At 43.8% G+C, this 27996-nt stretch overlaps 1 protein-coding gene across 2 annotated transcripts; it reads right to left on the reverse strand.

Moving 5' to 3' along the window:
• Nucleotides 1-134: 134 nt before the first annotated feature.
• PHRF1 (PHD and ring finger domains 1) lies at nt 135-27498 on the reverse strand. Of its 2 annotated transcripts, none has more exons than XM_063398259.1 (18): nt 27365-27498; nt 21378-21564; nt 20924-21046; nt 19187-19419; nt 18117-18200; nt 17038-17159; nt 15348-15445; nt 14623-14795; nt 13049-13178; nt 12622-12746; nt 11591-11778; nt 10681-10800; nt 8676-8830; nt 5045-7831; nt 4279-4355; nt 3474-3734; nt 2270-2398; nt 135-1094 (listed from the first exon to the last, which is right to left on the reverse strand). In XM_063398259.1, the coding sequence occupies exons 2-18, from the start codon at nt 21466-21468 to the stop codon at nt 960-962; spliced, it is 5031 nt and encodes a 1676-aa protein (XP_063254329.1). In that variant the 5' UTR covers nt 21469-21564; nt 27365-27498; the 3' UTR covers nt 135-959. The 2 variants fall into 2 exon arrangements, with proteins under 2 accessions (XP_063254329.1, XP_063254328.1); XM_063398258.1 differs by having other exon boundaries at nt 12610-12746.
• Between the last annotated feature and the right edge of the window lie 498 nt (nt 27499-27996).

A 27996-nucleotide genomic window follows, 5' to 3' on the forward strand; every position in this document is an offset into this window, starting at 1 on the left:
GAGGGACAACCACTAATCCAACTCCCAGCCTCTTCCACAAACACAGCATTCCTTATGCAAGAGCCAAGCGTGCAGGTTTACACGGAACAGCCACGCCCAGGGGCAGACGCAAGACAAACAAATGACACCTGCTATAGGACAAAAACCATTCAAAATAACTTTATAAACTCTGTCACATTTCTGCTTTGTACATCAGTTCAACCTTATCCTTTGGGCTTGTTACAGAAAATTGACAATGCTTGCTTTTTGTTTCGCTTTTTCCTGAAAGGCAGACACAAAACCAGCCATCAGTGCATTATTTACACAAGTGCAACACAATCTCCCACCCCCAAATAATTTTTTTCACTAACCAGGTACTTCCAACAGAATGTAAATCAACACCACAGCTTGAGCAGTGCTTCTGAAGTCAGTTTGTAAAGGTTAGCTCACTTCTGCAATCCCCAAATGCCAGAGCGAGTAAAGCTTCGCTCACCATCCAACAGGCTAAAAATACAACATTTCAAGTATTAAATCAGAAATTTCTACAGACAATCCGTATTTCGATAAATAAAAACAAGGGAAACAGTATACGGCTCTCAGTATACTGTATGGAAAGTGGTGTCCAGTTTCAAACTTCAGCAAGACAAGTGCACAGGCCAAAAATGTGATCAAAGTAACCCTGAAAACTGCAGCAATCCGGGAGCTTCAAAATTTAATCTCTTCTGTGTTTCTCCTTGAATTACTCTGCTGGTCTGAGGCATTTGATTGTTGTTTTGTTCTACAGCTGTAGGTAATCCAAAAAAGTCCTAAATTCATTCCCATATGGAAATGATTCAAGAGAAGGTTCCACAGATAAAGTCTATTATCATCCTGTTTCTCTGCACTCTGCCTACAATGGGATGCAACTGCAGGTCTGTTACTCCCATCGTGTCCACAGCTAGGACAAGTTCAGTCCAAGTCATGCTGGCTGTGGCTCGCTCTCAGTTTTCCACTTCACGTGTATCCTCACCATCAGTTTTCTTGTGTTTCCTCATGTGTTTGTATTTTTCCACATATGCCTTCACCAGGTTAGCCACCTTCATAGGGTTGATCTCTCCACTTTTGCTGTGGCAGATCTGCAGGGGATCAGAAAGGGCACTTGGTCAGTGACAGCAGCTCAGGCAAGTGGCAGAGAGCCCCTAAGCTGTTCAGGGGAGTCAATCCTTGCACAGACCCCCAAGGCTCATAGCAGGGCACATAAAGCAGAAAACAAAGCCAAGGGCAGCATTTTCCTTCAAGCATTCCAGAAACAGCCCAGAGCTTATCTACGGAGCACTAAGTGAATGCAGAGGCATCTAAAAGCAAAATTACTCACTTTTACTACAGGCTTTTCCACCCATCCATCCAGTTTTACACAACACGTGGTAGCCAAGGAAGTGCTGATATCCCATTTTTGGATGTTTTAGAGGAAGCAATGCTCAGATTACAAGAATTTGGCAGTTTTGAGAGCCCATTTTGAGACAGGGGAGAAAGCACAGACCCTACACAAGTTACTTTATCTCTCTTCAGAGAGGAGTTCACAGTGATTTCAGTACCAACTGGCACTGCTCAGCTCTCTTATGGCTCATATGAGTCACACAGAAGACGTGAAATTGCAGCCATTACCTCGGGAATTTTTATTTATGAGGGAATTTCTCAGTGATAGCAAGAATGCAGAGCAGGGAGGAAATACAGTTATCTGAAGTATCAATTAACTGCCTTGACCACAGGAGCATTACTTCCCCTCATGAGACAACATTTACTTGCTGCTTGCGTCTTTTGTAGCCATGATCTACCCAGCACTAAGATTTGAGACAAAAGTCAGTATCAGCAAACATGCAAGGCCCTCTTCCAAGGTTCAGCGACATCATAGATACTCAAGTATCTATGTAGTTTCTCACTTTAAAACTACTTTAAAGTAGTTTCTCACTTTATCAGAAATAGCTAGAATTCTGGCTGAAGGTCCTAGTGAGAGGGATTTGACCATCCTCATCCAGGGCAGATACCATGTAACATTTCAGCTCAGGCAACTGAAGCTTGGCCATGTTCTTGTCCACTGAATACATGACCTCATAAAAGAAACAGACTGACAGCTCTCATCAACAGCAACTACTGCTTCATCACAGGACTGCAGAGTATCAGTCAGGGTCCAAAGATCTGCTCGCCCAGTTATGGCATGTAATTGCTGAAATGGCAAGTGCAATCTAGTGCTGCCACTTATGTAATGACCTGCCCAGCTGCTCCTCTCCACCTCCTTTCACTGGGCCCTCACCTTTTGCACTGCTTTCCGAAGGATGCTCTTGTACTCCTCCTTCGTAATCTCCCTCTTCTGGTAAAAAGGTTTGATGGCAAGTTTCACTTCTTCCACAGCCCTTTCTTGCATGTGAAGCTTCTTCATGTACTGCACAGGAAAGAGAACTTCATTACCTTGTGCTGTCTTGGGAATGGTTTCTGAATCTGTTTTTCTTAGAAGTGCTCAAACAACGAAAATTCTCATTTCACAATTTCGGCAACCCAAGTAATCACCTCGAAGTGATTTCCTTTACTGTCAATTGCTGTCTTGAAACAAGTATCAGCTTGCGCTATGAGGAGCCCTTGCTTTGTGTAACATTTATTCTGTGTCTTAAAGAATGTGTTTTAAGTAAGTGACTACAACACGGGCTTCCTGAGTCTGGTCTCCTCCTTCCCTTCCAACAGCTCTGAAGTAAACACATATCCAACAAAAAGCATCAGATTCTAAAAGCAGTAAACCACAACTGTGAATATAAAGCTTCAGACAGCTCTAAAGACAATCTGAAAATTGCAGAGTTGCCTATGAAGTAATGATTACAGGTGCCACCAAAATAAGTTCATAAAAACTGTTGCTTGTAAATGGAGGCTCAGTGGGAAATGCATCTTACTGTTTTGTTTTACAGTATAAAGCAAAATAAGGGTTTTCGTTCTTGTGGTAGCATCCACTGCTCCTAGCGCAGATGGTCTGGGCAGCAAATCCAAAACTCAGCAGCAAGAGACTTGCACTGAAAGATCTCCAAGTGTTTTACTATCTCTACATTTTCAGTGCTGATAGGCAACAAGATACAGTCCTACCTCTCTATAGGACTGTTACTGGAATTGACATTAATTTCAAAGCTGGAGGGGAAATGAGAAAACCAGGTGTTTAGAGAAACTTGGACATGGTGGTTTCTGGAAAGTCCCTTCCAAATATTCATGCAAGAAAGTTTCAGAACTTTAAGAATGTATTTCAGATGTTTTAATCCCTCTCTGTCCTATTGTGATGAACCAATAGAAACCAATCCATTTCCTCAAATGGAAAAAATCCCAAACGAATTCGAAGAGAGAACTGCCTGCTGCTCCTGGGTTAGCACAGTCAGTCACCAAAAACAGCAAGGCTGGGAAAATACAGTACAGGAAGCCTAAAAATCCCCCAAATGAAAAAGTTCAAATAAACAGCTCATTAATTTTATGCATTCACTCACTTCCTCGTTTTTTGTTTTATCCACTGAAGGTTTGGGTGCTTTGATCTTTTCCTCTGCACTTCCAACAGAAGCAGCTTGGATGCCTGGCTCAGAGGCTGTAGCCAGGCTGCCTGGCTCTGGGGTGAGGCTCTGTCCTGCCACGCAGCCAAGAGCTGGAAGACTTCCCTGCATGATGAACTGAACCGTGGGCTGGCTCACCGGGGCGTAGGGGGGCAGGCTGGAGGGCAGAGCTGGCGCCAGAGGGATGTTCTGACAGTACACCTGGGAAACAGACACCACGCCATAAACGCTCGTGCTGACAAGACACAACATCAGAGCAGGATTTTCAGAGCACCTTTTATCCACCAGGAGCCACCACCAGCCCCAATTCCCTTTTAACTGGTGGACAGCACAGACTGGTGGCTCAGACCAAGGCTACCAAGCCAACATTTACAGCCTGATCACAGCAGGAAGAAGCTCAGCTTCTCAGACAGCATCGCCTTTCTGCAAGCTACTGCTGAAAGCAGAAGCTGCATGTACAGAGCAGCATTAAAGGATAATACATTTCTTCAATTGTAGGGAGCACCTGAGAGATTAAATGACTGGAGGACTGCTGAGGAGTAATGGGCTACATGAAATGTACCACACGCAGAGGAAGGCAAACTGCCATGAGAGGAGGGTGTTGCACAACGAGGGCACAGATGAGATGAGATGCCTTCCACGACACTTGGGAGCTGGAATAGGAACCAACCTGAGAGGAATCTAGATCAGGAAACATAGGCTCAGGAATCATATAATTGGTTGGAGGAGGCTCATTTAACTGCACCTGATTTAACGTTTGGTTCAAGTCCTCTGCTTTCCAGGCCCCTTCTTTTGCTCGCTGAAGTTTGTAAAACGGCATCCCTAGGTATTGCAAGAGAAGGAAAAAAAAACATCTTAAGAACAAAGTAATCTGTCCAAGATTCAAACCCAATTCTATTTTAAAAATTAAAATAAAAAGCATCTAACCACGAAACTAGCCATATAAGGATTTTTTTAGCAGTCATTTGTATTTTAAAACTTCTGATAATAGAGAGCTTCTCATCCCCTTGAGCAATTGCTTTCTGTCGGGTTTATCTGTTGAGAGTAACCGACAAGAACACAACACAAATAGCACAGGTTCCCAAGCCAAACTGTTTCTGGCAGCTTTGGTTTAGCAGCATTCACAGGAGTGAGTTACAGAGACCTGTCACACTTCTTGGTTTTGAGAAACATTTATAAATTCTGAAGGCAAAGCAACCATTCTAGTGAAGTGCAGGAAGGGTGGGACATGGGTTGCCAGTTCAGAGATGGGGCTGCTGCCCGCGCTTCACGAGCGAACAAGCTGCCACCGGCTGAGCTGTGCTGACAGCACGTCCTCTCCAATTCATTAACACAGCTCACCTTGTGATTTCAACCAGTGCAAAATGTCACCTCTCAGGATTGCAAACCACAGCATCAGCCCAGCTCCGAAGACAGAGCTCCTACTCTACAACCAGGTTTGGTCAGGCACCAAAACCCTAAGCCTTATACAGCCTGTTTCTACTGCTGTTTCTTTTCCAAAAGAGACTTACTTGGAGCTTTTCCAGCAGATAACATGCCGCTTTCCTCCTCTTGAAGATTCCAGGTAACTCTTTTCACTGGTGCTTTTGATTTCGAGGCAGGACCCTGAGGTACCACTTCCAGTTCAGGCTTAGTGAAATTACTTGTATTTTCATTTGAGACAAGGCACTCCTCCTTAACCTCCCTCACGCAATCCACGACTTTGCTTTTGGATGAGCTTTGAATCGGTGCAGCCTCAGCTGGAACGTGCACAATAACTTCCTTCTTTGGGGGTTGTTCCATCAGAGATGAACATAATGCAGTATTTTCTATTTTAACTGTAATCTCTAAGTTTGTATTGCTACAGCTACTGAGCACTGCTGCATCTGTACTATTCATTAAGTCCGTTTCAGCAAAAGAATCCACATCACCAATTGGGACACAAATGTTTGTGATCTCTGGCGCAGGGAATGAAGTTTCATTGCTCATTTCCTGATGGATGGACTCTACCTTTACAGTTTCTTGGACCTCTCTCATGGGAACTGGGGTCTCAGTCTGTATTTCCTCAAGTTTGACGTTTGGTTGGATGGTTATGGAAAGCCCTTCTAGTACTAGCTCCTCTTTCGGCTCTTGTTTCAGAGAATGGGGTTGCTCCAGACACCTGGTCACATTTTCAGCTGGAGGCTTTTGATCCTTTTCTGGTGCAGGAGGAAGCATGGTCTCTTTTGATCTGTGTTTCCTTTCTTTGGAACGCGATCGGGATCGCAGTCTTTTTTCCTTTGATTTGCTGCTTTTGTGCTCCCGAGATCGAGATGCAGACCTTGACCTCGACCTCCACTTTCTCCTCTCCCGAGATTTGGATCTTGATCTCTTTCTGTCCCTTGACTTTGAAGCAGCTTCTTTATCATACCTCTCGTAGCTCTTGTCCCTCCTGTGCTTCCGCCTTTTAGTCCTCTCAGTGCTGTTCGACCGGGAGCGGTCCCTCCGCCTTGATCTTGAGCGAGACCGTCTTTTCTTTTTCCTATTTTCATAAAAATCAGAAGTACTTCCAGGACTACCTGAACGTGATCTAGATTTCCTTCTGTCCCTAGACCAAGAAGTTTTTGCCTTTTTATCCTTGGTTTTATCCTTTGTTTTCTTTTTTTTAGCTCGTTCGTGACTGCTAGAACGGTCAGTAGAAGACCTCCTGCTCTTGGATTTTAACGTGTGTGTTTTCATGTGCTCTTCCCCACCTGAACAAGAGGTAGATCTGGAGCTTCGGTCCCTTGAATGTGCTCTGTCTTTTGACCCTGAACGTGATCTCTTATGCTCTTTGACAAGTGCTTTTTTCCTTTTCATCTTCTTCTTGCTTCTGGAGCTGGAGTTTGATCTGGAACGTGATCGCCTTTCTACTTGTTCTGCCTTTTGGACTTTCTGCTGGCCATCACTCTTTGAGGGACTATCTGGTTCTATTTTCACATTAACGCTAGGTCTAATCAATTCCTCAGCATTGAAGAACACATTAGGTCCTTCTCTGCTTTCCTCCTTTAAACACTTTGTATCAGAAATTTCCTTAACAGCAGATGAAGTGCAAGGACTGCTTAGGACGTCTGCCTCATCCGCATTGTCTCGTTCCTCTGTATCAGAGACCTGTTCTACAATCCTGCTTGCTACTGTCACATCATCACGAGATTCTGTGTTCCTAGACGGCAGGTCAGAGTCAGTCCCAGACCCAAATATATTTTCTACCCTGTAAGGGGTGAAACGACGGACAGTTTGAAATGTTTGAACTTTTGGATTTTCAATGGAAATAGTCCTGGTGATATTAGTTAGTTGGATCCCTGAGCCAAGCCTTTCAGGACTGCTGTTTGCTGAACTCGAGTCCGATCCTGTTGGCTCAAAGGGATCATAGATTTCACTTTTAACCTGCTTTTTCTTTACTGAGAAAAGAGGTGAAGGACTCTCTTTTTGCTGCACTTCATCGTCCACAGGGCGGAAGGTATTACAAAACCCTGGGTTAGACAGCCTGCTGGGATGCCCTGTGTTCCCGGGAATATTGATTTTAAAACTCTCAAAAGAGCCTGGGCCTTTGCCCCTCGAAGTGCCCAGCAGCGATGAGCCGCCGGAGCCGCCGGGATGGGTGGAGAACGACGCCCCGCTCGAACGCGTCTGTTGCTGCGGCTCCTTGGAACTTGACTTCTGGCTTTCCCCCCTGCTACCCTTTCCCGGCTGATTAGTGCTCTCTTTGCCAGTCAGCTGGGTTATACAGGAGCTGGGGATATTGCACCTTTGGCTTCCTGCAGGTTCCGGCTCCACCTGCTTGCTGCTGGTTTCTTTTTTAATCTTTGGTATCCTGGGAAGCTCAAAGATGTCAATTCTCTGGGAAGGTGGTTTTACTGGCGGCCTCACGGTTACAGCTTTTGAGCCAGAATTCAAGTTACAGCTCAGGGGCTTTGAAGACGAATTAGTGAGTACAAAGCTTTTAGATTTTCCATTAAATCTGGGCATTTCATCTAACTTTGAGCCATGCCTGCTCAAAGTCGCTGTATTCTGAGTCTGGACAGACCTGGGTGTCATGGAATATTCTGACTTCACAGTTGTTTTTTCCGGTGCAGTCTGTGCAGGGCTTGCTGCAGACTCGCTCCTGCTCAGTGAGGGTGGAGGCGATGAGAACAAGCCTGAGGAGCAGGGTGTGGAGCGAGCACTCAGCCCTGAGGAAATGGAAGGTCCGGCCATGGAGCTACTTGCTGTGGTCCCTGAGAGCGCTGTACTGGGGTGGCTGTTGTGCCCTGAACCATCCTCCACTCTTGAGTCACTCGCTGATTTTTTGTGAAACGGAGCTATGGCACACAAACAGACAATTCAGCTTTTCAGGGCATATCCGGACATTTTCTGCCAATGTTAACAGAAGTACTAAGCCAATTATTTCAAGTTCCACTGTGGTTTGCAGACACGCCATGCAGTAATAAGGAAGTCCAATAGTTCTTTTGGTCAGATACTCACAGTTTAGTGCTAGACAACCACACCTTTGAGGCAAACACTAGTGTTTAGGAAATAAAGGATTCTGTTCTGTAGGTATCACCTGATTAGTGCTTATTATCCTGTACTTGCTGATTCACAGAAATTACTATAACAGAGGATGTTAGAGGCACTTATTTTAAGAATAAAGCTCTAAGTTTCAATTTGAATAGATTCTTTTCAAGTAATGCTATGCCAAGGGAAGACATAGCTGGAGATGATAGCACGTGTTTAGAGCCCTACTTTTGCAAAGAAATTTCTTGCCAGGGTCCTTCACCCTGCTCTTCAAACTGAAGTACAGGTCACAAGCATGGCAGCAATGCATAACACATGCCAGAAAAACTGGGTACTAAGATAACTCTGGTCTATCCAGTTCTACATTTTTTATAACAAAGCAAAGCATGAAACCACTGTGCAACTCTTCTGAAAGAAGAAAATGATGTACTGAAATTAAAATCCTCCAGTAACATCTCAGGTCTGTATTTAAACACTGACAAGCAACACTACTTCAGAATATCCATCTTATAAAACAGGTTACTGTTGGCAGCTACTGAATCTATACCAGATATTCCAGTAAGAGTATCCCTAAGCTTAAAGCCTGGAGGATCAGGGCAGATGTGGATGAAACAAAGAGGTAAACAGCACCATGAGGTGCCAAGTCCTTACCTTCCTTCTTCGCTGTCAGCGACCCGTCTCTGTTGATGACCACATCTGAACTGCTCATCATCAGAAGGCTCTGTCCAGACAGGATACTTCCCAACAGATCAGGCACAGGAGCAGCTTCTGCTTCTTGATCAGGACTCAAGGCAGGCACACTGCTTCTGCATGTTTCAGAGGGGTTACATTTCCTTTACTCTTACAGCACTTGTTCTATACACACACACATTTATGTTAAAAAGAAACCAAAGTCAAGGGCATAAACAGAGGTCAGCCAGGGAGGTTCACTTCTAGTTTTGGCTTCACTAGAGTCATTCAGTCCCCATCTTTCTCTGACAAACAGGTGAAGCTTTTACTGACTACCCACAGGAATAACACAAAATAAGAAAGGAATCATTATCTGAGACTTTTGTTAGCAAATGCTGGTGCTCACTGTCTTGTATGTTATAAGTTTCCAGTGCATTTAAAATGCATTTTTGGAGAATAAACCATGGATTACCACTTCAGAAATATTTCTATCCTAGCTGCCTCTCTTGCCCCCACTAAATCACAAACACAAATGTATTCCTCAGTCCTACACTTCTATCTAAAAAAATGACAGATCTTGAACCAGTGTTTAACCACAAGGTGCCACTGGTAGGGGTAGCTAAGAGCACAGCCTAGAGAAATTACACTGAAAAACAACTGCAATGCTCCCACACATGGGACAGCACAAACACTCCTCTCTATGCTTTGCTCAGTCCTAAGAAGATGGTTTAAGTTCTCAGTTCTTGAAATACAGACTGATAAGGTGTTTCTGGCGTTGGGCATTTTTCTTTCTTTGCTTTTGTGTTGATGAGATTTGGGGGGGTTGTTTTATTTGAGTTTGCTAAAAAACAAACTTCCAAAGGGACCCAGCTCTTTGAGGGATCTAGATTTCATTTCTGTATAACAAAGCAAACTTCATTCACATTATGTACACCAAAACACATGTAATAACATACAACAGACAGACAAAATGGGAACAATAAAGGAATCAACTGCTAAGGCCAGACCAGAACTCAGTGTAGCCCAGGCCAATGGAGCCTTTAGAAGAGCTGAGTATCACCTAAACAGTTCTATCTTCTAATCAATATGCTACTCAAATAACTCTGAGGACATGGAAAGCTTCTTGAAAGGCTCACTTCAGGACTGAAATGGGAAAGGCAGACAAATAATCCAAGTTATCATAGAAATAGACTACTTTAATCCTGAGAAACCAACCTTCACTGTAAGTCAGATGCATCAGAGCACAGCTATGTAAAGCTTTCACACCTTTAATCACTTAAGCTGAGCTCCCTTCATTTCTCTTCAGCTCCCTCAGCCTTGCAGTTTTCTGGGACTCTGTTGGTACCTGCCTCAGTCACTTTCCTCATCCCTTTTCTTCTCCTCATGCTCCTGATTCCCTGTGTCCTACCTGTGAGTCCTGAAAATTCACTGTGGCTGCCAGTGGGGGGCAGCCAGGGCTCCCTGGCCTTGGCAGGCTTGCAACACAGACAGCAAAGCAACTGTTAAAGTGCAGGATCAAACAAAGCTTTTCTTCAATTTTCTGAGATCCAACAAACAGCAGCAGAACTGGGTGAGGTGGGTACAGTCCTCACCTCCTCAGGATGTGCAACTGGATTCCCCAGCCCTCTTGAAGAAACAAGTGGGTTTTTTAAGGTTAATGAGATGGGGATTTAAAACATACTAATGGGGTTACTAAATAATCACAAAGCAAGTATGAAAGAGTCAGATTAGGGTGGAAATACCTATTTTAAATTTCAACAGAAATGTTAAAGGTATGACAAAAGAGTGTATGTGCTCAACATAAAGATTTCTTGCACAAATTGTTGTGGTTATTTACCTACATTTGTGCAGGCATGCATGTGCACACACACATGCACTTCTTAGAAGACAGGGTGAGAAAAGGGTTAAACAAGGATGATCACCAGGTTTACTCTTTTGTTAGGGTCATTAAACAACTAAGAATAATAAAACAACAATGGACTTTTACCCAGGAAGTCCCACAGAAATGGGTCTGGCTACAGGACGGTGAGACCTCAGTGCTGACTGGGAGAGAACTCTCCTTTTGGCACTCACTGGTGAATCTGGATTTGCTGGAACCTCTTCATTACTGTGATAAAACATACACACACGAATCCTGAAATTGCCTGAAATTGTTTTTCACATCAAAGAGATGATATCGCTATGACGGATATGGTTAGAGAGCACTGCATGTTTCATTATGCTATATTAAAAATATTTCTGCAATATACTTATTTTCTGTTCTGCCTAAATAGAACTGCTTGATTCAAACAGCACAGACTCAAATGTATATTTTCATATCTAAAATGTTAAATGGATAATTTTCTTTTATGAAAGGCTCAAAAAGTAGTATTCAATGGAAAACTAAATTTCACCAACAATAATTTCAGATGCCCCCTCCCCAAAAATTTGAAGTTTATGAATGACATGAACTATGGCATAGTAAGATTTCTCCTGAATTTGAAGTGTCTGGAAGAGTGAAGACAAGAAAAGGAGAAACATGGAAGATTCCAGAGATTCACTTAATTTTGTGTTTACTGTATACCAAATATGTCAGCTGTCTTCACTTAAAATAAATAAATAAAAAGCAAGGGACCAGACTCCTTCAGATTTTAACCTTTAAAGAGCCCTGTAGATCTTATTGAAAATTTTCATGAGGCTGATTTTTTCAGAAAAACACTAGAGGAGGCTGATTCCTCACAAGTTTAGCAACTCAGCCCAGAAGGAAAGAAAGAACAGACCATTATGTGTTATCATGGGCTGTGTACCCAAAGCTGCCTTCATATGTGAGATTCATACTCTGAATAGAGCCATACGTACAAACAACCCAGCACCTGTTGAATTACCAGGTCCCTGACCACAATCCAGAGATCTCTCACCTTTCATAAGGATCTAACTCATATGGATCTCCAAACACAGAGAGAGAAGCTGCACCAATATCTGCTCTCATCAGCCCAAGCGAGGGCTCTGTTGGTTTGTACATGGAAGGAAGTGAGGCCCCACGCACAGGTTTGCTGAGACCAAGGGTTCTTGCAATACGGGAGCGAGTAGTAACCTCATTTTTCCCCTGCACAGACAAAGAGATTGGGTTATTTGTATGTTAGGACAGGTAAATTTGTGTTTAAAGCCCCAAATTCTTCACTTAGGCTGTGTACAGTCACCACATTACTACCATCAGCAGCACAAGTGGTGTGCATTTATTGTCTATATTCATTTTAAAACATTTATGAAACTTGTAACTATGGCCTATATGTCACTTCAAACAGAGACTGCATGTATCAGATATAAGTGACCAGATAAATTAAGCTTCTAAAAATCTTTAATAATGTTAATTCAAAATTGTTGGTTCCTTATTAAATGCTGGAGTTCTAGCTCTAAGATATAGACTCTAGTTAAAGTAGCTGACAAAAAGAATCAAGGCAGTGCAGAGTGTTCTGCAGAGTAATTTACAAGGGAAGACTACCCACAACTGAAAGGAATTTTGAGAACTCTTACAGCAGATAAGCTGGCTTTGCAACAACACAGCCACAAACATCCAGTCTATTAAAAAGAATAGGTGCTGGCAGTTTTAACTGAGCTTGCAGCAGTACCAAGTAAACACTACAGCTGAATGGCAAGGCAGGACACGAAGCCTGCAGGACATGCTTCACAATCTGATCCCTACAGCCCAGGTGACAGGAACTGTCAGCAAAGCCAGCATGCTTGTCTGCAAGCTGCAATTCACTTTCACATACAGCATCCTTCTGGAGTACTCTGGACACATCCGGAACAGACTTCCACCAGAGAAAGAAAAGGCGCCTGCTATGACTGTAAAGTGGCACTTCTTTTCAATCCCATGTTATAGTGATTTTACAGAGGGTTGAAAATGGCAGGTACTGACTGGCAGAAACTCACTCACACGTGATCTTACTCTCGTCTTTTTCCCCCTCCTCTTCTTTGTCAGACGCTTGCGTCTCTTCAGCTGTGCCCCTGAACTCTTCTTCCCAGCAGATTTTGTCTGAGTTCTTTTTTTGCCTCCTACTTTCTTCCGCCTTCCTGATGGGACAAAACCCAACGATCTTAGTGCTGGCACTGTATTTTACACTGTGCTCCCCTTTTTGACCCCCCATGACACACAAAGCAGCTCAGAGACACACAGAGTGCCACCAACAGTGGAGCAGAACAAGTGACAAGGATTCATTTAAAACCACTCTTCAGGACACTCCTGGGCAGAGGTGGTATAGGCAAAGAAGAAATGCACGTGGGATACCTGCACAGCTGTGCAGGTGTGGCAGCACACAGCTGGTGTACAGTATTTTGCAGGATTCAGGCTCCCCTGAGGTGCCTGGTGTCCTTACCAGTTTTCCTCTTCTGCCTGGTCGGAGCGCGTGGTGCCAGAGGCCGCTGGTAGATGGCTGTGTTCAGCCCTGCTACAACCGCCTCAATTGTCTCATCCAGAAGAGAGGACATGAGGTACCCTGGCACGTGCTGTGGGGACGATTACGAGTTACAAGATACAGGTACCTAAAGTTCAGCAACATTTACTTATAAAAGCATTTGATAAAAAACAGATTTGAGATTCAAATGAAGAAACCCCACACATCACCAAGCTGCCAGTTAACCAGTTATGTCACTTTTTAAATCTCCTGACTGGCACATTAAGGATCTTGTTCTTCAGCCTCCTTCACAGTTACATGCATGCTCCCAGCTTCTCACTGTGCTTAGAGGACAACAGTTTAGACTCCCTCAACCAGTGGAATTATACTTCAGTCAACTCAAGGTATGAGACAAAATAAGATGCACTTTTGTTCAGAGACGAAGGCAAAAAGTAACTGTGCCTTTCTAGGTATAGTTTGTAATCATCCCTGCACATTGGGAAGTGGAGCTAGGAACAGCTTCTTGAATGGGAAGTGCTGGGTTCTCAAGATTACACTACCAATAGTAAAGTCCCCAGGCACCAACCCTCTCACCCACAGGAGATGACTCCACAAGGTCTCTAAAATAACAAGTAGGAAAAGAAAAATAACAGCAGTTACCTTGTAGAGTCTTTCACTTTAAACAACACTTTCCTCTCTATTTTTTTTCAACATATAGCCCTGACTACTCAGTTGTAATTGATTAACAACAATGCACTGAATAATTCATCAACCTTTTCTATTTTATTAATTCTTCTGAAGTTAAAATTGAAACATCTGGGTTTGGAGACAGCGGTGTTTGGCAGTCAAGTAAGATCATCTCCATTATAGAGGATATAATGAATTTAACAACTGCTAAAGCATTCTAGGAAGTCCTTAAATCAAATTAAAATGTGATGAAACTTAAGGTGAGCTGTAACTTCATTCATGGCAGCTTATCTCAAACTACAGTTAACACAGTAAGAGAGGGCCCCTGCATATTTGGGATACTCTCCTGCACAGATTCTCTGGTACTGTTAATGTGTTTGAACTCATGGGGCCACATTACTGAGGACATTAACATCTGTTTTTTTCCTCTTCCAACAAGAGATTTTCACAAACACAGAAACCTTAAAAATTTTTCTCTTCAATTGGGCTGAAGGCAGTCAGCATGTTCTACTGCTATGGGCAAGGAGGTAGGAGGACAAAGGAAAATACACAATTGTCAAATAAATATGCTAACAAACCAGAAGTGGTGCATGTGGCTAGTAGCCACTAGGATTAAAAATATAATTTTGCTCACACCAGGGGTGAAAAAAATGCAGCTTAAGAGAGGAAGCTGCTGCAGTGTTTCAAAATACAGCACCTTGGTCATGTGCCGCACCGTTTGCACGTCTCAGATTAAAAGAGCTCCTCAACCACTAACCACTGTGCTATGGACAGTCAACACAGACAGCTGAGCTACTGAAATGGGGACTTATTCCAGTAGCTCTTCCCCAGGCTGGTGCAGAGGCTCCCTCAGCAATCCCCGTGGATACCCGGATCTGCTGTGCTGTTGTTATGCGGTTCCTGTTCACCGTGGCCCGGACGCGCTCGCTCTGCCGAGTCCTGGCTATGGCTCGGGTGCGGACGTGAGGCCGGAGCCTGCTGGTGGTGGGGACAACATCGGCCATCAGGGCGGCCACCTCTTCCTCACTGACGTGATCTGCATCTTGAACGAGAACAGGCTCAGGTTACTTTAACTTGTCTTTCTACAGGTGAAGTAATTTAAAGAATTTCAGGCAAAAAAAACCCCAGCATTGCCTTTCTTAAACCAATCACCTCCACAGGCAGCCATGACCCTCTGGGAAGGAAATGAGCAGAGACACCACTCTTCAGACTGTTACACACTATAACACTTTCCTAGGTAACAGAAATCGCTGCTGCCTTGGCAATCTGAGGTCAGGACACTAATAAATTCTTTCCAATGTAACGCAGTGCAGTCACACTATGGGTGCTGGGATTTCCTTGGAAAGGTTCAAGGATGCTTACAAGAGGCAGCTCCACAGGTTATAACTGCAGGTGACAATCTTCATAAACAAGATCCTCTCATCAGTCAAATGTTCAAATCTAATCTTAAGGTTCAAGAGAGAATGCTTATCAAAACAATTATTTGAAACAGATAAACCAGGAGGTTAAACATGTCTTCAAAACACAACATGATTTGCATTATCTAACTTGGGAGAAAAATATTTACTTTGACTGGCTACCATGAAATCCTTACCTGCAGCACCATTGGCACCCATGGGGGCACAGGCAGGGCAGAACCATTCATCTACAGGGACTTCACTCAGAGGAGGATTAAGGCACTCCATGTGATACCTTGAGGGGAAAAAAAAAAAAAAAAAGAAAATCAAACAATATGCTCCTTACCAAGGGAAGACAGCATTTTACCTCTATCCAATGCTACGTAAGGCAGACTCATTTTCTTAAGCCTGAAACGATGGTTTATGCATTCACTTCTACCAATCTGCAGAGAAACACTGCTACCTGCTAGTTATGCAAGGGTCTTCAGTTCTAGATGGTATTTTCATCACTTAAGGCCCCAAAAATCTCAGAAAACGGCGCATTTTCCCCTCACTGTGTGGTGAATCACTTGCCATTTGAACCCGAGCTGCAAGAAATGTGCAGAGCCAAAAGCAATGGTGGCAAGGAAAGTACAGAGGTGCTGGGGATACAGGCAATCAGGAAACAACATCAGCTTCCTGAGAACCAACACAGTATTCACAGTACTCATACACATGAGCATTTGAAGCAAGCTATTCTTCATTCTTCTAGAGTTAATCTCAGCCACGGACAGCTAGTAAAGACTGCAAGTTCTTTTTTCAGGAAGTGCTAACTCTAGAAATCAAGCATATATGAAGAATTTACTTCAGGAAAAGAAGACAAAAAAATCAAACAACTGTATCAAGCTAGAAATAACAATATATTTTAAAAAATTATAGTAATGTTGGGAGATCACAAAGTAAAATCTGCAATACCCTGAGTTGAGACAGGCTTATGGAAATTCAGAAAGAACTTAAAGATGAGACTTCAGATAAGATCTCTGAAATACTGTTTTGGCCTAATATTTTAAAAGTGTTCTGATGATACTCTTAACAATCTTTAGTGTTCCTGATTTTGTCTTTTTCCCAGAAGGTGAATCAGTGTATATGTGTGTATGGACAGTGTACATTGACACAGAACACAAAGGAAAAATTAGACTAACCAGATGTCTAGTTACCTTGCTAGAAGTAATTTTTGAAAGATTATTTTACATACTCATTGCTAGCATCTCTCCTTGTTCAGTGGGTAACTTTTGACATCTTCAAACTGATAATGCTGGAAGATAATTAAGCAGCCCAAGGGCTTTAAATTCCAGCAGAAAACTGTAGGGCCAAAGTTGTGTTCAAATATATTCCTGACTCTACTTAAACATTCTTTTTATTAATCAAGGAGAGGGCAGAGACAGAAGTAAGCAAGAGTAACAGAATCATTCAAGAGCTGTGAAAGAAAATGCTCAACATTTCACAAAACTGTGAGTCTTAAGCACTTCTCCTGCACAGCACTAATGCCCAGTCACTTGGGACAAGTCATGCGTGCTCTCCTCAAGAAGACATAAAGGATGTAAGGTTCTGTCCTTCATACACCCAGATGTTGCAGGGATGAGCATAAACACCTTCATCACTTGAAGGCACCTGCTTGGTGGCCCGCAGCCTTGATGTGTGCAGGACTCTCCACACATACATTGCTAAATGACCAAAAAAGGATCCGTCACATCATGGGGATGGATGTCTGCAGTACGACACATGGCTGGCCACATGATCAGCTGAGGAGAGCAGCAAGGGGCAGCCTGCAAACCAGACAGTGCCTGCAGAGCAAACTCTGGCCATATGCAATCATGCAGGTGCTCCACTCCTTCCATCCACCCTTACCCTGCATCACAGCCATCGCAGAGCAGCAGGCGATCCTCACGGTCACTTCTGCCACACACCTCACAGAAGGTTGGATCATCCTCTCCGTCAGTACCCTGAGTTTTCGTGTTCTCAACAGGAATCTAAATAGAACAGAGATTCACAGTTTATGCAGAATGTGGCACTCTTTAAAATCCATTGTCACACTGATGGTAGTACCTGCAGCAAAATCTAGAAGTGAAGGAACCAAAATGGCTGTTACACACCAGAACCTTCACTCATTCATTCAGCACATCTAGGGCATGATCAAATGCCTGACAACATCTACTTAAGCTGTCTTTTGTCAGACACAAAGACTAGAGAGAACTGCATTTAAGAACACGCAAAACAAAAATCCACTAGTAAGATCAAAAGTAGTCAAACAAAAAAAAGATGCCAAGAACAAGACTAAAGAAGAGAGCAAACTTCACTGACCCCCGTACTACTTCAACATTAGTTCTCACTTCTTTTAAAATGCAAACAATAATAAACCATCAGCTTATGAAAACAAAGCAAACCCCTAAATGTCCCCTGGAAAGCAACATCTTTCTGATAGCAGCTAAGAGCAATGACAACTCTTCAGTGTCCTTTTGTGAGCAACCACCAGCACACTCAGGCAGTGCCTTTCAGGCTCTCCTACTGCCTTGTGCCTCTCTCCCCTTACAAACCCAACTGCTACACAGCACTCCTAGGAAGAGATCATGGATAATCTAGAATATTCCCACATCCTAGAACAGCACTTGAAGAATGGAGGGCATTTTCCACATGTGGACAGGCTTATCCATGGAGAACAGTTTTCAGTCAAATGTCCACTATACAAAACAGGCAGTGGCACAAAACATTCTTTTTCTGCCACCACAAATGACATCACAACACAGTATTGCAGGAAGTAAGGTTAAGGAAGAAGAAAAATTGTCACAGCTCCTTAAAAGGCAAATTCAAGATAGGAAAGAAATAATTCATTCAGATAGAATTATTACATAAACACCCTAGAACTGTAAACTTTTGAATAACAATTTTGAGCCAAGTGGCCTGGTTGTTTGCTCCAGTAAAAGGCTTACCTTTTTGAGGATTTTACCACCAAAATGTGCCCGAATGTTAATATAATTAAAGAGGATTCGATCCACTGGACAGGAGTTTGCATTCTAGGAAAAAAAAAATCCCAATACAGTTCATAAGTGCATCACTTTATTCAATTTTTAAAAAGAAATCTTAAATTATTAATATAATAAGCATTAAATTCATGTAGTGGTCATTTTAACAGCTATTGATCTTGACATTTTAAGTACTTAAAACTGACTTCTCTGGTTTACAAACAATCTGTTCTATCAGAGAAAACATGCATTTTTAGAGAAGCATTTATTTTACTAGAGCAATTTAATCATTATTCAATTGCCAAAGCAACATCAAAGTTCTTCCAAACACTGCACATAGTGCTCATGTTTTAAGGCATTTACTTTCCTTTGGACAAATGAGCAACTAGAAATGGTTTACAAATATATTCAGTAAGAGTGATTTATTTGCTTTTTAAAAAAATTAATCACCACAGCTACTGCTGCATACACTGCAAGTTTTGTTGTAATTCTCACCCTGGATTATGACTGTGGGAGCTACACAGGTGGCAAGGAACTCTGAAAACTGAATTCAGAGCAAGCTGCTGATTGTCAGTATTCTTTTACATCTTTTCCATGCTTAGATGTTCAGGGTCGCAACAAATCCCAATCCAATATCCAATACACAATGTCAATGCCACAATACAGAATTCAAGAAAAGATAAAGACAGATAGACAGAGAAACAGTATATATAGATACACACATCCAAGCACAGAGAAAAATTAGTATCTCAACTTTAAAAATCAAAGGAACTGTAGATGGCTACTAACACACTTGCTTGTGACCTTACAGTTTGCAGAGAACAGAAAAAATCAGGATGGGTACAAGAAAAACAGATTTGAACTTCAAACATGAACCCTGCCAAACAGAGCAGTAACCCAAGTCTGTTTAAAAAAGCTTAAGAAAGCAAATATCAATATTGCAGTGTTTTGTTCTCATTACAGCACAACAGCATTATCACAGGGGATAGAGCAGAGCAACCAGGAGGCCACAGGACATCACAGACAAAACAGCTCACCTTAGACCACTCCACAATGCAGTCCAAGCAGAAGTAATGGGAGCAGTTCTCAGGAGTCCCAACAGCCTGATCCCTAAATGTGTTGAGGCAAATGGGGCAGTTTTCACCATCCTCGTCAGAGGAGAGGCTCACTCCATTCAAGTGTGGCTCTGATTTCAAAGAATCAGTCATTCCTTCCACAGTGGCCTCACTTTCTTCCTCCTCTTCCTCCTCTTCATCATCATCTTCGCAATCTTAAGAAGTGAGAGATAAAAACCAGCTTGTGTGTGCTGCAGGGCTTCAGCAAAGAGGGCAGAGGGGGTGGGCAGGACAGAGTCCCAGTTCACAGAAAATTCCAAGTAAGCTTATTTTATGAGGCTGCAGGGGTCAAGCACAGCCTACCCATTTGAAGGCAATAATTTCTGCTGTTTTCTTGCTTTCTAAATCCCTTCACTGAAAAGCAATGGATTACTCTGGTGAAAAATAAAGCCTGATAATGTGAGTAGTCTTGCAAGAGATTAAAAGAACAGACACCAGAAAAGCAAAAGATTATCTAAACAAGACAGTTAAGATATGTCAGGCTACCACTGAACAATCAAGTTAAAAAATAAAGTTACAATAAAGTTACCATGTACCCAACTTTTGTTTTTCTAAGAGACATTCCAGAGGAAAAGCAGCAGAAACACATTCTACTGCCGAACAGCAAAAGAAAGATTTCACCAGTAAAATATGATTTTGTGAGCCAAGGGATCTCAGTGCCTTAGAGACCGCTTAAAGAAGCTTGGGTTTGAGTAACATTAAACACTCAGCATACACTGTTGAAAGGTATTTTTATTTTTAGTACAAAATACAAAGATGTGTTAGTCTTTCCCCTAAAACCTGTGAATTAAGCTGATATTTTCAAGGAGCAACAAAAAGTACCTAAAACCCTACTCACTTTGAGGGAGGACTGGGGGTGGTTGCTGTTGGGCCGCCTTTTTTTTTTTTTTTTTTTTTTTTTTTAAATGAGAATGAGGCCATTGTCTTTTCTACTGATTTCTCCTGTCTGGACATAACATAACAGAGTATACTCTGAAGAATGCATTAATAGAGCTTTTTGGCACCTGGCATCAATTTTTTAGTCTGTGCTCAAATCAGTCTAACTAGTAACTTGGAATACTGTGCTCTTGCCTTCTCAAGAAGCTTTAGATCTGATAAAAATCTATTTTTGTCTATCCAAATATTAATTTGAGCATAGCAGTTTCAGAAGTACATGTGTCTCCAGAGTATGTTTTCAGTAAAATTAACAAATTCAAATAACATCCACACTCCTTTTTCAAAGAAAAATGAGTCAAGTCTTCTTCTATCCTCCCTAGGTATTATAGCAATAATTATTTCTAGAATTCCCGATCACAACATTCACTTCAGAGCCCATGCCAAAGCAAACTAACAAACATGCTTTTCATAAGTGAAAAAACAGCATGAGCCATTGTGGCAACTTTGACTTTTTTCCCTCCTCATGCTGGGGCAGAGTTCACTCCTGCTGACTACAACTCCACTGCTTTGGTTAGCAGATAGTCTTCAAACATGCAAATGCTTTAAAAGTTAGAAACTGGGCACTATTACTTGTTTGCTTATTACTGTAGGGTTTTGGCATCAGCCTGAAACAGCAGCATCTGTGGATTTACATTTCACTGTTAGTTTCTGGAAGAACAGCTTCCATCTCGCTCTATGTCAGTTATTAAAAAATGCCTGTTAAGGCACATGAACAGACCTTACCTTCTAATTCTTCATCTTCACTTTCTTCCTTGTCCTCCTCACCTCCCTCTTCCTCAGTGTCATTATCTTCCTCTTCACTACCAGTATCATCTTCCGAATCCCAGCTATTTCCACCATTGCTTTCTTAAAAAGAGAAGACAAGAGTCGAGGAAATAGCTGTTTGATGCAGACAGACAGGCAGAACAGGTACCAGAGCCCCTAATCATGCCATTATGGATGGAGTGAACTCCCAGATTTGTGCAGTGGTATCAAAGCTGCCCATCTGGAGAAACTCCAGGGAAGCGTGCCAGCAGTCTGATATACACAAACTATGAAGTGAAGCAAAACAAAAAAAATTGTCACAGAAAAGGTGACAAATGGTCACAAATCCATCTTTACCAGCCTTTTAAGGGTAAATCAATAGGTCCTGCAACCTCAACGCAGAAAGGTGTGCGTGCAGAGAGGCTGTACTTACCTGTTTCGCTGAGGAGTGCGAGACACTGCCTTTTGCCCTTTCCCAGGGCAGCGTTCTTGTTGATCAGCTCATCCTGGCTGTCCTCGTCCATGGCGGGACATGGGACTGCCGGCAGGGCGGCAGGAGGAGGCAGCACTACAGCGGCAGGGCAGGGCCGGCACGGAGCCTCGGGCGCATTTGCGGAGACCTGCGCGGAGAAGGGACGCGCTGCCTACACCTCTGAGCAGTTCTCCCGGTCCCAACTCAGAGGGGCTACAGCCACCGCTCTGTGAGGCTTCCCAGCCCTGCTGAGCTGGATGAAACCAGCTGCTTGTGAAAATCAGTGCAGGTGAGAGACTCAGCTTTATCTTGGGCTCCTCAATGACAGCAAAAGGTACCACCAGAACTCCCCACTGAAAGCAGCAACAGAAAACCTACAAACACTGAAACCATCCCATGGACCAGCAATTCACTGCAAAACTGAAGGGACCAGGGGCCCTTGGAACAAAGCTTAACAGGATGACAACATGTGTTTTAAACCAAAATACTCCATCTTGCCTGATTGACAAGAATAAAGATTATGTCATTTAGGTCCTTTATTAAAAAAAAAAAAAAAGGCCTTTGCACAGCTCTGTCATAAAATAGAGAAGTTGAAGACCCCCCAACCATTACTCCATGGAAAAGATAAGACCTGATTTAGTGCATATTAATGCAATCACATTAACTGCTGTGCATCAGCACAGACTGGCACTAAAACTGACAGATACTGGGAGATGTTGCATGATCCAAATTCATAATGACAATTAAATCACAGCTTTTAACACATAATGCTACAAAGCATTAAGGCAGACCCCTGGAAGCTTCTGTAAGCAAGTCATGAAAATATATAATTAACAGACACTTAAAGCTAGGTGTCACATCTCAATACGAAAAAATAAAGGATTCTTTCATAAGTGTGGTAAAGAAGTTTCAAGCAGGTGTTCTTCTCCCACTCTCCCTGCTCCCCATTAAATATCTTGCATATTAAGAGATTTTTGGAACAAAACACTATGTTTTATTCAAGTGCTCTTGATCTGTACCTTTGCTTGCACACTCCCTCTTTAAGCCACACAGCACACTTCTGCACCAGAGAGCCTTCTAAAATGTAGGTTCTACTAAACTACACCAAACTACAAATGGAGTCTTCAGCACTCAGGGGAAAAAAAACCCCAACAAACTAAACAGAAAGAAAATTGAGCTTCAACACAACTAAGTTCTTGTAAAGGTTTCTCCTAACTTCAGGAAGAATCTTTCCTAAAGAGAGGTTTACATTTTTAGCTAAATTTGTGGCTGTTAACATGAGTGCTTAAAAAACTGTTTAAAAACAATCTATGTTGTGTGAAAATACAGATGCATCAAAGGCAAATCACTCCATGAAGCAACTGAAAAAATACGAAGAAACACCCAGAATTTTTCAAGTTTCAGCAGTGCGTATGTATGAATTATTCAAACTGAAACTCAATTATATAATATCCTCCCAAAAGCTCAGTTAGCTACAGAATGTAAAATTTGTGGTGGTGTGACAGGCAGGACACACAAAGGGAAGGAGTGGCAGCCCAGTCCCCCAGCAGGGCGTGTTCCAGCCGTGAACTGGGATGCTGGGCAGAACCCGGGCTGCCTCTCCATGGGCACCCTGTGGGAACAGAGCAGGTTCCTGCTGCCCTGCCACTGCCACACCCAGCAGTCACGGCACTCCTGAGCCACTGATGGTGATGGAGGCCAACCAAAGCCAAGGCAAGTAAAAACCATGGATAAGCCTCCACTTCACTACGGCCATTACCTTCGTTTCCCTGCTCTCCAGTCTTCCTTAAAGCAAAGCAATAAGCACAGGGCAGAAAAGATCTTTGTTTCAAAAAGTGATTCCTACAAGCCACAGTTCTGACCAACACACACTCAGCCACGTTTCCAAACAGCATGCATTTCTTCACTGTAGTGGAATAAAACAACTACCGGTGATATTTTTGCCTTGCTACCCCATGGAAAGTAATCCTTTAGGCACAGAGGTGAACAAATCAGCACTTGTGACTTGACAATCTAAACTGACATATTTATGCTGCAAATGCAAGCTTGTACTTTGCTCAGAGGCACAACTCCAAGTTAAAGAAAATCTGGTATTGCAGCAAACAATCAAGTCTTCAAATCCTGTCAGGAAAGAAAGTCTGCTTTGTGGATAGCTGGAAACTGACAAGGAGAAACCAAGGCATGAAGAGAATTGCACATTTCTAAACACATCACAAATATTACTTTACAACAACCTTTTCCAAACCGGGCAGCTGCTCTTAAGAAAAAGAGAGGGAAACCATGGTTGACTGTACACCTAATGAGAGAGGCTCCTTCTATTTTTTAAGAACAATAAGCAGCATTTCCAAGTTTGGTGTTTTTTTTTTTTTTGTTTTTGTTGTTGTGTTTTGGTGGGGGTTTTTTGTTTGTTTGTTTGTTTGTTTTGTTTTGTTCTTTTTTTATGGGAGGCGTTTCAAACAAATTGCCACTGTGAAACACAAACACATTCATGCTACCCTTGAGAGTTCACCCACCTGTGCAAAAGCCCTGTTTCCCCAGCACTTACCACATCAGAATTTTTCTAACCCCCCTGAGCCAGAAGTAGCAAATATAAAATAGATGGCAAGTATTTTTATTATTATATTAACCAAGAAGTTTGGTTAAGGAGGATACGGCAGTCATTCCTCCAAGGAAAACTTAAACTCTGCACTTCTGTAACACAAAAGACAAGACCACTAAAAAGGAACCAGTTATCCCTGAGGGCCATTTGATTCAGGCAACTACAGCTGCTTTTAGTTTTGGGGGTGTGAAGGACGTGCCCTCGTGGCTGTACCCAACCCCTCACTGCTTGGTCACTTGGAAAATCCCACGGTGTGCAGTACTCTCCATACAGCCCTTCAGCTGCAAGCAGCTCTCACACACCCCAATCCTCCCCTCTGCATCCCACTTAGTAAGTCTATTCAGATGAATTTAGGATGGAACACAGATGCAGGGTACCCTGGCCAGAGATCCCTTGTCTTGCACTCGATAGCACTGATGCTTACAGCAAACCCCACTTCAGTTCCCTGGCAGGTGCATCATGCACTTGCACAGCGCATCCATCCAGACCTGGATTACAGCTTGCACACAAGGCTGGCTGAGGACAGGCACCGTCCTCCTCCTTAACATCCCTCTGTTTTCAAATTCTCATTTAGAATACCCATAACAAACAAACCACAGCAGGAAGGAGAGCATGGCAGGTGTTTGACACTTCACATGCATGAGCACTCTGCGCTGCCTTAGGTTTCCTTCCCCAAGACACAACCTCAGTAAGGCCAAACCGGGTTTGCTCACAGTGCTGTGTCCTTGTGGCAGCACAGGCTCTGCTGCAGGACAAGCCCAGGCTTTGCTAGTAAGACAGATCACATTTTTACACTGAGATGCCTTAGGCAATTTTAACAGTACAATCAAAGAGCAATTACAAATACTTTCTTCAAGCTGTATTAACAACAGGACTTTCTGCTGGCTTCAACAACAGAGAAGATTAAGTGCTTCCTCCAGAACAAGTGTTTATCAAACAAGCACTTCAGCAAACATTTAGCTTTTTGAACTCAAATCCTTATGCATTACCACAAATCAGTATTTCAGTGTACTTTGAGTAGGTTCCAGCGACAAGGCAAGTGCAGGTTTCCAGCCATCAGGAGGAGGCACGGCCTGCAAAGGACACGGGAGCTCCCTCTCACCTGACACAAAGCCCACAGAGCTGCTACAGCAGCGGGCGCCTCTCCCAGCCACGGGCACGCTCCCTCCTAGCACCAGCACACCTCCTCCTCCACCAGCTTCTTATGCAGTTTCCACATTTTTTAGAAACAGAAGAGCTACTACAGAAGGCATTTACTTTCATCTCCTTGGGTAACACTCAGGATTATTCACAGGCGAAGAAAGGTTTCTCACAGGATTTTCTCACAGGGTGGTTTTGAATGCTGATCTAATTTCATGGGCCACTACCGAGCCACCCTGTTCTAAAGACCACTTATAACTAGATTTAAGCTTACTAAATTTTCAAACATATGGGCTTTCAGTTCTCATTGGCACATCTGCTTCATTGGGGGGAGGGGTTTTGGTTGTGTTTTCTTCTTGTTTTTTTTTTTCACTCCAATCAACTAAATAATTCAGTTCTCTCCTGAAAAGCAATGTCACACATCAGAAAAAATTAACTTTGTTTCCAATTTCATATATTACATTCAATGAAAAGAACATAAGAGTTGTCAATATCATTGCTGTACTCAGCTGGAAAAGATCTACTTATGGTGTGACTACTATCTGCCATCACCACATTCCAAAGGTAAATTAAGACAACTTGGCAGGGAAATAATTCAGATTAACAAGACACTCCTACAGCCCAGAGTCATGCACTGCCAATCTAGCATGCACAGAGGTTTAAAAAAGTCCCCTTAATCTAAATTTACATCCTTGTTTAAATTACCTAAAAAAAATTAACTCTTAAATACCACTATCAGAACTGCCTATGCAATAATTTAAGTGGAAGCAGCTAAGAACCTAATAGACAAGTCACAGAAAATGAATCCTAGGGTAGGTAAGGAAGTGCTTATCTGCCACCCATCCTAGCCCTGCCCTAAATTTAGCCACCCTGAATTCCAGGATGAAAACTGTCCACCAAAGCTTCCTCAGGAGCTGACTCTGCACTCTTTGGGGAGTTTGTAACACAAACAAAGCAACACACAGGCTTTGCAAAAGCACTTTGAAAGTACAGCATCTTACCCAGAGCGGCAGCTGAGCATTTTGTACCTCTGTACTCAAAACAGCAGCCAAGCTCTATGGAATTCCCAGCCTCCAACTCCTTGCAGCCCCTGGCTCTGCTTCCAGCTGGAAATAACTACTCTCCAGCTCTGCACATCCTCCTCTCTCTCAACAGGCTTCTTTTCCTAGGAACAGTCACCCTTACTGGCAAGCTCCCTTTCAGCATCAGTCTTTCACACCAGACCCATTTTTAGCTACAGCTTCCCCTGCTGTTTATGGGCATGACTGTGGGAAAAGAAAAAGCCACAACAAAAACCAACAAACCCAAACAAACAAAAAAACCCAAACAAAAAACTCACACACTTTAATATTCTGTGCACAGCCCTACGGAGGAAGACCCACCGACCTACAGGAAAGGAAATAACACAACAGACACTCCTGAAACACACCAGCAATCCACTATGTGACGACAACAACTTGCAGGGAAACTAATAAAAACTACAAAAATCCAACCATCCCACTGTCACCAAACGCGGGGAGGCCAAGGGAAGGAACCAGTGACACAACTCAGAACGTCCCCATAAGCTCAGGTCCCTCAAGACAAAGTTCTTAAGCCTAAATGTGGCCTTGCGATAAGGTAATACATGAGGGGAAGGAAAAAAAAAAAAAAAAAAAAAAAAAAAAAAAAAAAAAAAAAAAAAAAAGCTTGCACGAAGCTCCTCATTTGTACTTGTCAGCCGAGCTGGCTGAAGGCTAAAATAGCTGATAACTTCTCCAACACCCGTGTGCGCACCACAAACAGCGGGAATGGGTGGGAAGAGCGAGGAAGGGAGGGGGGAAAGAGGAGAGGCGCGGACACAACACACCGGCAACATTTGGGGTTTTGCTTAGTACCCTTACTATATTTATACACGAACTTCGTACATTTATTTAGGTCTTTGCCTCAGGAACGGCGGCTGCATGGCTCCCAAGCCGAGGTGCTCCCGAGCCCGCTCGGCCCTCCTACATCCCGCGGGACGCTCGCACGGGAATCCCGGGGGCTGCGACTCGGGGCTGCCTTCCCGCGGAGGCGTCTCCCGCCGGAAAACAATCCAATAAACATGCTGTCGTCCTTGCTGCTTATAGGAACGACACCCCGCCGGGCGGGGGGCGGCCGCTCCGCCGACTCCCACGGCCCGGCCCCCACCCGCGCAGGCCCCGTCCGCCGCCCGCCCGCCCCGGGCACTCACCGAGGAGCAGCCGCAGCGCTCACATCCCGGTCAGGAGCAGCGCGGCGCCCGCTCACATCCAGGACCCCGCGGCCGCCGCTCCCCCGGAAGCGCTGAGGAAACACTGGCGGGTCACGGGGCGGCAGCGGGCGGAACCACCGTGCGTGCGGCGGGGGGGGGAGCGGGGCGAGCCATTCGGGTCACGGGGGGGAAGCGGCCGCGGGGATGAACCATTGCGGAGGGGGCGCGCGGGCTGTACCACTGCGGGCCGCGGGAGGACGGGGCCGCACCGGTGCCGCTGCGGCCGCTCGCTGGAAAAAGGGTGGGCAGGGGTGACCGGCATCCCTCCGCCGGTGTCTGCAAGCTTTGTGAGGGGAAAGCGGGGCTTAAAGGCCGCCGAGGCCAGCGCGGGGCTGCGCTCGCGGGGCGCTCCGTTCCGCTCCGTCGGGCGCCGTCTCTCGGGGCCGGGAGCATCCTCGCACAGCGCGGCCCGGCCCGTGCGGTCCGTGAGGACACGGCCCAGTGCTAAATAGCTCTCGCAGACCGCCGCGGTTTTTTTCCTCTCTAACTACTCGAGGCTGGGCCCGACCCAAATGTTCCCGTGGCGCTGGGTGAGCGCACGCACGTAGATGAGCAAGGGCTGGTTTCGCGCT

Source organism: Prinia subflava, chromosome 5 (assembly GCF_021018805.1).
Source record: "Prinia subflava isolate CZ2003 ecotype Zambia chromosome 5, Cam_Psub_1.2, whole genome shotgun sequence".
NCBI classification, from domain to species: Eukaryota; Metazoa; Chordata; class Aves; order Passeriformes; family Cisticolidae; genus Prinia; species Prinia subflava.